Genomic DNA, 14,751 nt, shown 5'->3' with positions numbered 1-14,751 from the left:
ACAGGATCTAAATACAAGGAGGCACTACTGTCTGTAACAATATTAGATGAAATGTAATTCAAACTCATAAACTTGTGTATAGTTTACTTTTACAGACATAAAAGCTCTGAAATCATATTTTCTCAATCAGTTAGTATGAGAGCGATTGGGTCCAAGATAAACACTCAATTTTCCTGCGAAGTTAGAATGATTTTGTTTGTTTCACATGAGAGATTTCAGTATTTGTGTTTCTGTGAGGACTCGCATCGGAAAAATGTGATGTCATGCACTGCTGAGCACCAATCGTGATTCAGCAAACACTTGAATCACAATCTGATGACTGTTTTGTGGTTGTTTGCTCATGTTGCCGGACACTATCGATCAAATCAGCCGCAACCACATGGTCCAGATTAAGCAGATTAGCATTTTTGAATGTAAAATTCTTGAAACTTCAGAATATATTATTTTCCTGTCTTTGAATCTGATTGTTCATTTATACACAACAGCTTAATGTTCTAGAAAATACTTCAAGATTTGAAACCAAGTTTTTAGTGGCTTTGAACCAAGTAATGAGAATTTACTTTCTTTTAGCGGTTAGCGTTTTTAGCCACATAATGTGACGTCTTTCCAAGGGTGTGGTACGGTTACAAGAGAGATATTAAACCTTCGCTTTTTATTGGTTTGCTCAGAAGTGGGCATGAATTAATGAAGCTGCCTCAGCTGCATTCTTTTGAAATGTAAAAGTGTTTGCCACCTCAGATGTGATACTGCTCTGCTAGCTGCTACGACACATTAGTTAACGTCAACTGGAAGGAAGACAAAAGAGAGGCAAGCACTCAAAAACTCGCTCAGCTTCTTCTGAGTTACCAGTTAATCAAATATTCTGCTGCAAGTTTTTCGTGTCTGATCATATGATTGATGTCAAAAGAGAAATAAGAAGCAAATCAACTGAAAAATAACCCACTAAAAGTACTGATATTAGTAAATCATGTATCATGGCTTCTTACTTGCCTGGAGAAGTGTCTCTTTTCATGTGATGCTGTGGTTGCAACACTTGTTTTCCCCCTTGAAACAAGGTGTGTGTTAACACAGAGTTAATACCGGGTAGATTAAACTACAGAAGAGCAGGAGGCCTAACTGAAGGATCTGGTTATTGTCTTTTCAGTGTGCTTATTGTGATTGTAAATGGAAAAAAGATGTTTCCTTACAAGGACAAGTCTTATTGTTCATATTGTGTTTTAGACAGGCTTCGGATCCCGTGGGAGTCTCAGTTCCTTCCTACTCCTCGTGTTCATGTTAAAGAATTCACTTTGTTCTCAATGTCTCAAATAGCATCTCCAGTCAGTCATTTTCCGAGGCCACAATAACAAGTCTGCGTCTGATTTAGAATATAGACGGGTGATAGTTGTTCATTACAGAACCTCAAAGCTTCAACTCCAGTCCCACTTTGTGTTGTTTTGATCCACAATGCAGTGTGCACGTTGCGCAGATAACGAGCACTGAGGTTTGCAAGTGTATCACAGTTTAGCATTCCTCATCTACCCACATGTCTACCCTTCATGTTTGTTTGTAGCTTCATCTGTGCCTGGGCATGTTGGTGTGAGCCTGCGCATTTCTTTTTATCTCAGGGATAATGCTGGATAGTCGATAGAGGATCAGGAAGCTGTCAGAACCTGCTCCTGTGTACAGGTGTGGCCTCTGAACACACTGCAGAAGGGAGGAGCTTGATTTTAACGAGTCATGTTTTTTTTGCATGCAGTGACTAATGTGAGATTGTTGGAATAACGTCATTTGGCAAAGGGGTGTGACTTGTCACACAGAGGGACACACAGGTGAGGTTATCTGTGGGAAAGTGTTTCGTCGTCTTCGCACATGCCTCAACAAAACCGTTCCGCACTGGAAATCTAAAATTTTACCAATGCATTAACATTCTTTAGACTTACTTCACAAACAAAATCAGGGTGTGAGCTACCGTGCAGCCTAATTGCACGTTTCATTCAAAATTTGTTTAAAGCTTGCCAACACTAACTACTGCATATACTCAAACACTATAATTGTGCCACACCAACACATCGCATTTGCACTGTATGTACTCCAGATTGGCATTGTTACGGTTTGCTAACTGTAAAATCCAAACACTGTAATTTGGTTTAAATGTAGCATATTGAAAGTTCACTTTGAAAGAGTCATTTCACTGTTAGATGGACAGGCCTTGTTTTCAAAGCAGCTTTTTCTACAATATGTTCACTGAATGTAGTTTTACTCGCCATAAGGACCACAACAGTCTGGCCTGCCTTTCCTTGCCCTTAATCAGTTTGCAGTACATCCATCCGGTTGCATGGAGAATCATTAAACTTTACAGCATGAAGCTTGAAGTTTATTGTGGCATTTGGTTTCCCCCTTCTGGCATTGTTACAGAAGTACCACAGACGCTAAAATCTGCTGACCTTTTACACTTGAAGAGAAGTTGTCTAGTGTATCAGCCAACCTCTGCTTCTCTGTTTCTAACGTCAGTGTTCTTGGCATCTAAAAAAATGATGATTAAGATGACGTCTCCAACACTCCGATACGTGTTTGTGTCTATTTTGGATGAGTTAGGCCTGCACAGAGGTTTGGTGCACAATCCAATTATACCCGGAAAAGCTTATTGGCCTAACTTAGAGTGTAAGCGTTCGGTAGGGGGTTGCAGTGGAGTGGCTTACATCCACCGGTCTTTGTTTTTCTAAATAAGCCCGTGTAGTATGTTTGGAATGCCGAGCGCTGAATTCTCGTCGTAAGTAGATTTCTTAAAATTGTTTGGGTCTCAGCTGAGGAAATCATAGTTTAGAGATTTTCAGTGTAGTCCGGTCTTAACTACTGCAACCCTCGGATTCTTTTTGGTTTGTTCCACCGCCAAGGTGAGTTGACAGTCAGAGATGTCATTAGTTTAACAGGAAGAAGGGTTTAATTATTTTTTTTAAACCATGCAATCCAATCCAAGAAAAATACACTCGCTTTGAGCTTTGCTTCTTTCTTTTTGTTGCATGACATGAAGAAATATGAGTTCTTGATAAACATTTGATGAGGTATGTACGTGAATCTGGAAGACATTCAAACATTCAGCTTTTCTAGGAGCTTCAGGTTTTTGCTTTGTCATTATCTTGAACTGCACAGTGACATTTTGCCTTTTGGGCCAGACTTTGTGTGTGTGTAGCTCTAAATAGTCTTAACATTGTCACTACATTTTTTTATGATGTTTTTTTTACAATGTCTGTCCCTCATCTTGTCCAACATGTGAAATATTGAGTCCTCACATAATTAAGACTTGGGGAAATACAATCAGATTGTGTCATTGCATAAACATTAACTCACAATTTCTCACACCTTGACATCTCTGCACATATTTGCTTCCACTGTTATGTTATACATGACACTTTTAGAGATAGTTTGTGGTTTGTGAGTCATTGCGGTCCACAGTAAGTCATTGTGAGTGAGTACAGTTAATCCCCACACTGTCTGTTGCCGTTGCTTCATTCACTTTGTGTTGTCTTTTACTCTTCAGCTGCGTTAGTTAACAGAGAAGCCCAGCTGCTTGATTTAAGTTATAAACATTCTGACCCGTGCATCTCGAGCTGCAACAACGGACTTTGTTATAGTGATGGTTTTCAGAGCCTCAGCCTCAGACAAAGGTTTTCCAGGTGTTTCTGTGGGTCAGAGCAAGCACCCAGTGACTTGACAGCTGGTATGCCACTCATCCCAAGAATGTGCTGGTCATTACATGCTGCTCACGGTTCACCTCTCTCACCCGAAACATGACTGGTTTGATTGTAGGGTCTGCTGAAGAAGGTCTTTGTCAAACCCTCAGGCAACGACTGAATCCACCCGCTCACCTGCAAGTCCAGGTTTGGGTGCATACAGCCTCCGTATGTTTCTGTACAGTGATACTGGAAGTGATGCTGTACTTTATCATGTGTTATTTGCATATTTTGTGAAGTGAACTTACTTGACAGAGAAGTTATTATCCCGGTTATCCCTAATTTTATCTTTTGTTTAATAGAAATGTTATACAAGTTAATACTCAATTATTTCTACATATTGTTGTCACACCCTGGTCACATTTAAGATTCATGTGTTATGAGTGTTATTAGATGCATTTGTTAAAAAAAACAACCCCAACACAAAACAGAAAATAATGCATTTTGCTGAACCTCGCAATGAAAACCCTCATTTGGATTGTATGCTTGATTGCTTCCCTCACAATAGATTACTGTGGATTTTATTGCCGTCCTATCAGCTTTAGGTTGCAACCATTCTTTGCTAATCTGCTTGCCTGTCACCAGACCTCTCGCTGGTGTGCCAGAGCACGTTTTAATAAGAAACACTTGTTGATCACTCAAAAAAGAGTATTTTTCCTCTGTGACGCCATGTAAGATGGTCATTTTCCAACGTTAAGACAGCTTTAACTATCTGTACTATCCTCCTGTTGAAAGGAGATGCTCAGTCAGTTTCGCAAATAAAATAAAAACCCCAAAAAGAACAGTTTGGATAATTGTGAGATTATTTTTTATAAGAAAGGACTTGCATTTTTTCACATTGGAGCACTTGTTTCTGCTTCTGCACTTGCATTGTAAATAATTTCCTATACAGAAACAGATCCTATTAAATATGATTAGTTGTATGAGAGCATTTAAGTCCAGAAGAGGACAGTATCAAAAACCATTTTCAAGAAGTCAGCCGAGGATTTGGACAGAACAACCAGCCTGTACCCCTCAAATCTTCAGCTTTGTTGATAACAAAAGAACATCTTTAAAGCAGGTTTGAAAGAAATGTTTATTTAGAGATATTTTTATATACATTTCATGTAATATTTATCAAATGAACAGAATTAATCTGCTATAGGGAGATATAGCCTGTTAATTCTATTTTTAAAATGTATTTAAGTTATCAATTTATTTTCAAAGCATCGTGCCAAAGGAGTGAAAATTAGCCGGCACACATTTAGATTTTCAGTAATGGTTATTAAAGTGCATTGTCCTTGTAAAAAATGTATCAATCAATAAATGGATCCATTTTAGTACACATCAGCATTATACATAGCAACATTTTTGCTCAATAAAATAACACTACAATTAGAAAGTAGTGAATGAATGACCTATAACATACTGTCTATTAATCAGAAATAGTGTAATTAAGTATGGTGCCATAATAAATTAAAAAATGTTAGTGTGGCAGTTTAACCTCAGAGAAACAATTTAAATATAAATGTTAAATATTTACCAGTTCATGTATTCGTGTAAAGCAGATTAACAAGCAGAACTAACTAAAACTAAAATCTAATAACAGAATCATAACAAAATGTTCAGGAGTCAGTGCTTTTCAATACTGAGTGGTATCTGTCATATGTTATTTACTTCCCTTTCTCTGGCATTGTTGCATTGCTCATTACCCGAGGCTTTCGGGAAACAGGGTGCCCTCGCACCCTAGAGATCAACCTGTTGCCATAGTAATGGGAGAAATGCATGTCTGCCTCACAACAGGGGAGATGGGAAGAGAAGAGTCCGGCATTTCATCCCATCATTAGCATATTAGCCCCTTAGAGCCAATAAGACGAGGCAAGGTACGAGAATACTCCAAGGGGACTGGCTGTGACAATGGCCCTCCTCCTTCTCTGTACACTCATCCACCCCCCTTTCAGGGGTAAAACCCCAGTAATCCTGAAGGAAATCTCCCCACTGTTCAAACTAATTCCGCCAGGAGAAGTTAGTTTTAGTCATGCTCATTGTGGGTTGAATTCTGTGTTTGTGAGTTGGTGTGTTTTAGCAGGTGGTGGATGAGTGGTGGAGTGAAGCGATGATGTTCAGATCTGTGCACGTCTCTTTATTTTGGCCTGTCTCTGAAGTGTCTGTGGAATGTGGTGCCTGACCAGCACACGGGTACAACTGGTCTCACTTTGTTGTCCAAACTGAGCTCCAGTCTGATATTATTGTGTAGGTCTTTCGGATTTCACATATTCTTCTTTGTGTCCATTTTGAATTCCTTCATCCAGATGTTTGGTGAGTCGAAATTAACTTTGTTTTATTTACTTTTTGTGGTTTTGAAGGCCGTTGTACCTGTAGCTTTTTGTCTTTAACATATTGGGGTTTCCGGTGCTCGGGTTTATGACCCTAATACTCTGTTATTGCTTTTATTGTTTTTGTCTCATCATTCAGCTTGAGGTCATGCATCATTTAGGTTAAGCCATGATCAGATAGACTTAGCTTTTCAAAACCGAATGCAAATTAATCTTTGAGAGAAAAGGGTTAATAGTTAAAGCCAAATTATCTGTGAATGTTCTTCAGCTGTAAGATATCATTAACCACAATAGGTGATGAGTTTGTCTGGAAGTGTAACATGTTCTCTGTTTGGTTTTAGTATGCATCTGTGAGCTGTTTATTTTTGAATGTGGACTCTTTGGTACCGGACACAAGTGAGATGGGGCTCCAAACCGATCACCCTGAAAACAGTCTCTCCCCCGCCCCCATTCCAGCCAACTGATTCACTTTCAGAGCATATCTGTGCCGGCCCAGCTGTAGCCCTGACGATAGGCCTAATAAAACCAGCTTCATTTGCATACCAATAGCAGGCGCCATGTGTGGCTAGCTCCTAGTGCCCCAGAAACATGGACTCTGAGGAGACAAGGAAGACTGAGCTTCATGTTGGCTTTTCTTTGTCCTCTAAATAGGCCTTAACTCTAATCCACAATTCATTTTTTCCTAGAAGTGTCCCACTTTATTGAGATTAACCAAATCTCTCCATCTAAAAACTCTAAAAAAAAATCTATTAAATGAGTTTAAATATAAGAGTCACTCATTTCACCCAGCAGTTAGTTTTAAGGGATAAGTCTCGATCTGAAGGAAGCTGTTGTTCGGACCTCTTGTCATCAGATCATTGAAAGCCTTTAGACAAGGTGACTGAGGGGGCAGGACCTCTTGACCTCCGGACTTTGTAGGGCCATCCTGAGTCCAATGAGAGTGAAATCTTTGTCTAAAATTCTTGACCATTATAACACCAATGTTTCACGGTCCCCTCTCAGTAAATCTAGTTACCTGCGGCTAAAAGAGTTTAGGAGCTGATGCATAAAAATCATAATATAAACTCATTTTAAACACTGGCCTTGAATTAGTTTGGTGGCATATTTCATACAAGCAGTGAAATTACCTTTGTAATCATTTTAAAATCATACACACAAAACTACATAATGAATATGGCTTCAGCTGTAACTACAGAGTGCTACCAAAGTCCCTTGTTCATGTCAAACACTGACAGGTTTGGACCTCATCTCATCGAGGATCGAATTGCTGTCTGGGGGGCAGACGACAGCTTGGATTGAGGGGTGAGGTGGCTGATCTGATTGTGTAAGAGATTCTCTATTCTCTAAGCCCCCCACCCCCACCCCATGCTGAGCTTGTGTTCCCCTTGGGACCATATGGCAAAGTCTGAGCACAACCAGCTCACCTCAGCAATGTCCTTTTCAAATAATGAGCCTGATGAGAGACAAGTAAAACTGTGTGTGTTTCACTGGTGTCGTCAGCTGTGATGCAGGTCCATCATATGGGGAGTTTCCATATTACTGCATGAAACTCAAAACTATGTGACAGCATGAACATGTAGTACTTTGTCCAGGAGAGGGAGCTATAACACCATTCATCAACAGCCATTTACAGTCCTGTAGACTACACATTACTGTCTAGTGAATTAGAAGCAGTCTGTTGAGACTTAGCTGGATTGGAAATTTAGGGAACCTTTGTTCTAGTGACCTCTTGCAACCAACGCACTCACTTTTCCGCAATGTCGTAGTGAAGCACAACCTTCAAAAGTCGGCACAGACTACGTCTAAATGTAACAGTTGGTGGTGTTTGTCTGTTATCAACTGAGTCCAGTGTATTGTGGGTGAGCTCTTAGTGTGTTTGTTCCTCCCCCTGCTGCCTAGGAATATGAAAATGGTGGATATTGTAGGTCAGAAAATGCCCTCAGAGAATGACGTGCATGTGGCCAGAAGCTTTCTTACGAAGATTTTGCGAAGTTCCATGAGGTACGGTTCTGTGGTTTCATCGTAATCAGTAGTGTCTATCCCCTATCTTTCCTTTCCTCCCTTCCCTACTGTGCCCATAGTCATATTAATCATTTGTCAAGTGACGATATCATTCATTCCTCTCACTATCCTTCTCCTGTGGTTTATTACCTGCCCTCCGCAGCATGCCTGTTCAGAGTGTCTTGTGGTTCACTTCATTAGATAAATGAGATCTCTTCCATGTGTACAGCATGTAACACAATGTCTGTCCATGACATGTATATTCAAGTTTTGTGTTTGTATTGATAAGGAATTTAAATTGTGTTCATTTTATGGTGAAATGTTGTAACTCTTTACCGTTTCCTGACATGCATTACAGAAAGAACCGCTTTAAAGGGTATGTTCATATGCATAATTAACAACTGTACGTTTGTGATGAAGAAGAGAAGCAAATTAAGTTTTTAAAAGTTTTTATTTGATATGTGACATCACTGTCTTGATGGACGTGCAGTAGGTTTACGAACAAGCACCAACTCTCAGTTGCAGAGATTCATATGTGGAAGCACATGATGTTTTCCATAAGGGGTTGGTCTCTAATCCACTCTGTGTCTTTTGCCCTCTCTGCAGGCGGAATGAACCCATAAGCAGGCCTCACTCCTGGCACTCTACCAAGTTCAACGAAAGCCAATCAGAGACTGCCAAAACACAGTCTCCACCCACACCAGCCTGGCACACCAGATATGATGCAAGGTAACTCCGGGATCTTAAAGTTCTCTTCTTGGCTTTCAGTGTTAGATATCAAGCTCTTTTAATGAACAGTTTCTTATTATTATGCTCACAGGGCCTTTAAATTAAAATGTTCTTGAGTTGTCATTCTACAACATAATCCTTTCCCTAAAAATCCATTCTCGTTTTCTTGTAAGCTAAAGAATAATGAGATGGCAACACCTTCTCAACATTGGCTCGTTTATAAAAATAGAATCATAAATTGCAAGAAGTGGATTCATGAAACTCAGCAGAATGATAGCCCATAATTCATGACTTGATAAACCACAGCAATCTTTAAAACAGCAGTCTACCTTTTGTTTAAGAAAAACTGTTTTTTGTTTGTATTTTCACACTTTGTCCCTTTGCTTTAACCTCCAGCTCATCTTCAACTGATCTCTCCTCTGGCTGGGAGCAAACAAACCTGCGCAGAGTGTCTGACCAGTTCAGCTCTCTTGGCAGCATGGACAGCCTAGAACATGTATCACACCCGTACCCTGCCGGTCAGCTGTCACCTGCCAAGTCCAACAACAGTATGGAGCACCTTGGAGGAGGGAAGCGAGACTCCGCCTACAGTTCCTTCTCCACCAGCTCTGGCACACCAGACTACACCCTCTCAAAGAGCAACGCTGCCTCAACAGAGAACATGCTCTATAAAGTCAATCAGTGGGATGCAGGAGGAAAGCACAACAACGGCAGAAACAGCCAGAGTTTGATTGAGGGAGTCAAACAGGACGATAGGCTCACCTACTTTCAGATGCCAGGAGGCTGCGAGGGTCCACAGACTGATGACCAGGCCGGCTCCCGCCATTCCACTTCAAGTAGGACCAGCTGTGGTCCTGTTTGGCATGTTCCTGAAAAAAAGAAGACCGCGTCCCCATCTCCTCCCCCTCCTCTCCCACCTGCACGCAGTGACAGTTTTGCTGCAACCAAGGTACATGAAAGAGGGCTCATTATAGCTCACCCTGAAGGACCTAATTCACACATCCCCTCTAAGGTCTCCAATGAAAATTGCCGCAGCCACAACCTATCCCCGAAAAATGACAGTTTTTACACTTCATCTGACAAATCCAACCACAACCAGTTCAACTCAAACAAGCAGTACTCCCTGTCCAGCTGTGACGTTCGGCAAGGCCAGCCCTACCATCAAAGACACCATAGTGACAAAAGCACTTTTTATCCACAACCCTGGGCTACATCCGTACCAAAGCCACAGAACATAGGTGGCTATGCTTGTAGCATGCAGGAACTGCCTACTAACGGTTCTGCACAACACTTTAGTCAGAACCAGAGAAGGAACCTAAGCACCTCCCTAGCTACCGCTGCTACTGATCAAAGCACTGACAGCAGCAGTGGGCAAAGCCGATACTACTGTGTCACTACATGCCAGCCCACTCAGCCAAGCCCCCAGACATCAGGAAAACCAGAGGACAGGAAAAGTGCCACAGGTGTAGACCTGGCACAGACTGGAAATGAGTGGAACTCACAGACAGTCACCAAAGCCAAGTATAATCTGCCCCAACATCAACAGCAGCAACACTCCTCGCATAGTAGAGACAGTAATGGATACAGCAAGCACCAAGTTACTACTGTAATAGAAACCTCTGTATCTAAAGCCGGTCCTGATGATAGAGGAAACCAGAGAGGACACAACTCACAAACTGCAGAAACTCAGTACATGAGTTATCCCCCCAGCAGACAGTCTGAACAACGGAGGTCTCTGCCACTGCAACACAGAGAAGCACCACAAGACATCAGACACCATAGCCAAGGGAGCAGCAAGATCTGCCCCCAGGCAACCCCCATGCTCCACTCTCTGTCCATGGATGCTGCAGGTCAAGATGAGAAATCAAGAGGCTCCAACGAGTCCCTCGAAAGCAAGCAGTTGAGACGTAGTGAACGTTTTGCCACGACATTAAGGAGCGAAATCCAGATGAGAAGAGCCAATCTGCAGAAAAGTAAAAGTGATGCTACCCTCCCCGGTACTGAGGGTGAGACTGAAGAAGATAGGGATGCCTGGAAGTCGACTGAAAGCACCATCCCGACCTCTGCAGATAGTCCCTTCACCAACACCTACAAGGATAATCTGAAGGAGGCACAAGCGAGGGTGCTCAAGGCTACTTCTTTCAGGAGGAAAGACCTGGAGCCTGTGTTGCTGGAGCACCCTGTGGCTGAGGCCTTACCTAACTACCCTTCCTCAGCTCTGGCCCGGAAAGATATCACCCCTCTACCAACTGTGTCAGAGTCTGTAATGAGTAAATCAGGGCCTGCAGGCAGTCAGGTAACTCGCATTGGTGGCCGAAAGCGTTTTCAAGCAGAAAAGAAGGTGAGGTCCTTCTCTGAACCAGACAAAATCCATGAAGTCGGGGTAAAAGAAGATTTCCCTCACAAAGAAAATACAAGCCCCTCACTTGAGCAACAAAAGCTCTTTAAAGACGGGAAACCAACATTCCCCAATCACATGCCCCCTCACAGCTATACTGAGAACACAGCTGAGGCCAAGGGCCGAGGTCTCGCCTCCAACAGTGAAACAGAGCACATGCTGAAAGGGATCAGGAGCAGAGAATACTCTGAGGAGCTCCAGGGAGTCCCATACTCTGCACAGAAACAGTATGTTCTGGACCAGGAGAGACTTGGCACCTTTGCTGAGTACGAGGCGAGGTGGAATATACAGAAGAAACCTCCAGAGACAAAAGCATCAGGACGGTACCGGTCAGCTGATAACATCCTGGATCCAGGACCGGAGGAGAGAACCAAAACCGTCTGTTTCCATGAGAGATCCCAATCCTCTCCTTCAGCTGACATCTACGGGCAGGTGAGGGACAAAGTCTGATTTATAATGATCGAAACTGATTAGCACGTTACCCTTTCACATTTGAAACTTTCCCATTTTATCTGACATTTTCGTGGACAAGTGAGATTAGGTGTCTTACTATAACTTGGTTTTAGTCACTTACAGTTTGTAATTGTGTCAAACCCTCAAGGTGGCTTTACATCTTGTTAAGACAAGCACACTGGATGAAGTGAAACGAACAATGGAAAAAGCCAAGTCAAATATTAATCCATGTTTGTTCATGATGACACACCCCAGCTTAAGGAGGACAGGGGCAACAACCCACTGATTTTCTTGAAAACCAGGAAGCTGCAACATAGGTTGTAGAGTAATTAACAAAAGACAAGAGTTTTAGCCACTTGAATGAGTTAGAAGCCTCTTTTCTGTACATTTGTAGATGTTCTTGCATAACGGAGGATGTGTTTGTTCTATTTTATTTACAGAAGATTCCAGTTCCTGCAGTAACGTCTGAGACAGAATATTCCCAGGCGGAAAGTAAACTTGCTGAGCCACTCAACACAGCCACAGGGTGAGTAAATCTCATTTGGTGTAACTTGTCAGCACATCTGTTGCAGTGGGAAACTCTTTGTGTCCACAATAAAGTACCATTATAACCTTTTTGAGTAACACAATAAAGTTTTAATGATGCAGTGTTGCATTTGGTTTGGGGATTGGTTTTTGAGTCATCTTGAGTAATCCCTGGTGTAGTAAACTGATATTATGTGTCATCAACTGAAACTAATTGCTAGTACTACAATGAAGAGTATTGTATTTGACCTTTATTTTTAATAATTTTGCTTTTGCTCTTGTCTTCATTATTCTGTCAACATGTTTAGTGTGATATCTTAGTGTGTTTCTGCTCATGATCAGTCGTGGAGGGCAGTAAGTTTGTAGAAGAACAGTGAAGTCTTTATTATCTGTCAAGGCATACCAGTGGCACTGCCTTGGCGCAGCTGTGACAACATAAGCCGTCTCTCTGGCTGCGCTTTGTGTCGTTTAGTGGAGGCTTACTTCTGTAGGCGAGGCATCTGACCATGTCTGTGACAGTGAGGAAGTGTTTCTTCAGCCCGCTACCAGAGTGTAATGGGGAGCCTGGTTCAGAGGGCCAGCCCGAAGGCATGAAATTATCGTCAATAAAATCTGTTCCTTTGCACAATTGGAATTTTATGGTAATGTGGGTCGGCAAGTCCACCACTTTTGTCAAGATTGATATATCTCTGCCACTATCAATCAAACTTCAATCAATCAAACTTTATTTGTATTGCACTTTTCATACATAATGTAACACAAAGTGCTTTACACAGTAAAAGTAAAAAACAAACAAACAAAAATTTCCCCTCATTAAAGTATTAGTTTAGGGCTAATTGTCATTATGAGCGTGTTAGCATGCTGACATTAGCATTTTGCTCAAAGCACTGCTGTGCCTAGATACAACCTCACAGAGCTGCTAGCATTTCTGCAGACTCTTTTTTTGCAAACAATTAAATGCAAGGTCGTGGGTCTAACCAGCTAAAGGCAGACTAACTTACTATCATAACTTTTATGAGAACATTTATTTTTTGTAGTTATTGTTAAAGTGGATCAAACCTGCCTCCTTAGTAACTGTTTGTTTTGTGGGCCGGGTGAAGTGTTCATGTTTTCATGTGATCTGTTAATGATCCTTCATTAACTCCTGTCTCAGGAAAACAGTGAAATATAATTGTTTAATGTTAGATTCTTGAGTCGCCTGTTGTGCCTGTCCACCTCTCTTATGTATGTAAATCTATTTATCATTTTTCCACCATTCAGCCAACTGCATCCAAACTCACAGCTTCAATCCAATCCACCCCTGTTACACATGAAGTTCAGTTTACTCACTTCATGAATATTTCGGCCCAGGTGTGAGACATAAAATTTGCATTATGGGAGATGTATGGTTTTTTTTGGAGCTTGACCCAAATTATAGACTTAAAGTCGGGATATCTCGGCCTCTGCTGCTTCAACTTCAACGACCATTCTTTTTTAATTCCACCAACTTTTATGAAAGTGTAACACTTAATTCCTGTGGTTCCCCTTGGGGAGTGATTTATACTCAAGGTAATGAAGGTATTATCTGATCTACACATTGTGAGGAATTATTTCCTGGTGCCAGCGTTTTGAAAATTCCAAAACCATGATTCCCTGTTACTCCAGTTTTTTGTGACTCATGGAGTCTGTAACAGTGACATGGTCAAGATGACTTCATGGATTTGCAACCAGTTATTCAGGATGCTTTTTGCACTATCTAACTTCCCACAGGTGAGACTCATTGACGGGTGTAGAGTATCTCGTCTTGAGCAATCTTATTGTATGAGCCCCACCATATGACACTCTGCGTTTGCATTACAACAACAGCGTAGCGGATGTTATTGTTATTGAAAAGCCTGGGAGATGAGCTTAGTGAGACATGCTCCACCCAGATATTGTTACTGATACAGGCGTAAAGAGATCCCAACAGGTGGCATCTGTCACAGAGAAAGCAGCAGACAGACGGCACGCTCACTTTTACTTCTGCTCTATGGAGACGACAGGGTTAAAGCTTCACTCAGGGTGAGTAGGAACATGAACTTGTCGCAGCTTGTAAGACTTGAGAGGTTTGAACGATGGCGTCTGTCTGTCCACGAGCCACCACGCTGTATCTTGTGACTACAGGATCAATACAATTTTGCCTTAATGTTCTCAGAGTGCTCCTAATTGAATTTGTTTCGGGGGACTCGCGTGCATGGAAATGTAATCTGTGTGCATGAAACCAGGCTGAAGCAGGTCTGCATGCCTTTACCATTAACAGTCTAGGTGGTTCAGTTAATGACAGCATGCCACTGTGTCGTAAGGTGAAATTAATGCTTAAGGAGGCACAACATTGTTTTTAACTCCTTTAGTTCACCATCAGACTTCCAGTAATGTCTGACTTTACCTACAAAGAGTTAAAACTGTAAATGCGAATCAGGCAGGAAAAAATGATTCGGTCTTGCTTCGGACTTGCACTGGAAGATTATTTATTCCTCTATGCAGACTTGTGGGAACTGAAATATGCTTCTTCAGACTGCCAGCTGAACAGTTACCAGGGAGGAGCCTTGCACAAGAGGGAGGGAGAGAGAGAGAGGGAGAGAGAGAGAGAGAGAGAGAG

General features: G+C 41.7%; 1 protein-coding gene across 2 annotated transcripts in view; it reads left to right on the top strand.

Moving 5' to 3' along the window:
- The window catches only part of shroom2a (shroom family member 2a), a 34,295-nt gene that overhangs the window by 13,456 nt on the left and 6,088 nt on the right, over positions 1-14,751 (top strand). For both annotated transcript variants that reach the window (XM_062423773.1, XM_062423774.1), the window contains 3 exons: positions 8,636-8,758; positions 9,155-11,588; positions 12,050-12,135. In XM_062423773.1, coding sequence (XP_062279757.1) covers positions 8,636-8,758; positions 9,155-11,588; positions 12,050-12,135 — 2,643 coding nt within the window. The remainder of the gene's footprint in view (positions 1-8,635; positions 8,759-9,154; positions 11,589-12,049; positions 12,136-14,751) is intronic.

This window comes from Scomber scombrus, chromosome 8 (assembly GCF_963691925.1).
Source record: "Scomber scombrus chromosome 8, fScoSco1.1, whole genome shotgun sequence".
Taxonomy (NCBI): Eukaryota; Metazoa; Chordata; class Actinopteri; order Scombriformes; family Scombridae; genus Scomber; species Scomber scombrus.
This window is presented reverse-complemented; position numbering and strand designations above follow the sequence as displayed.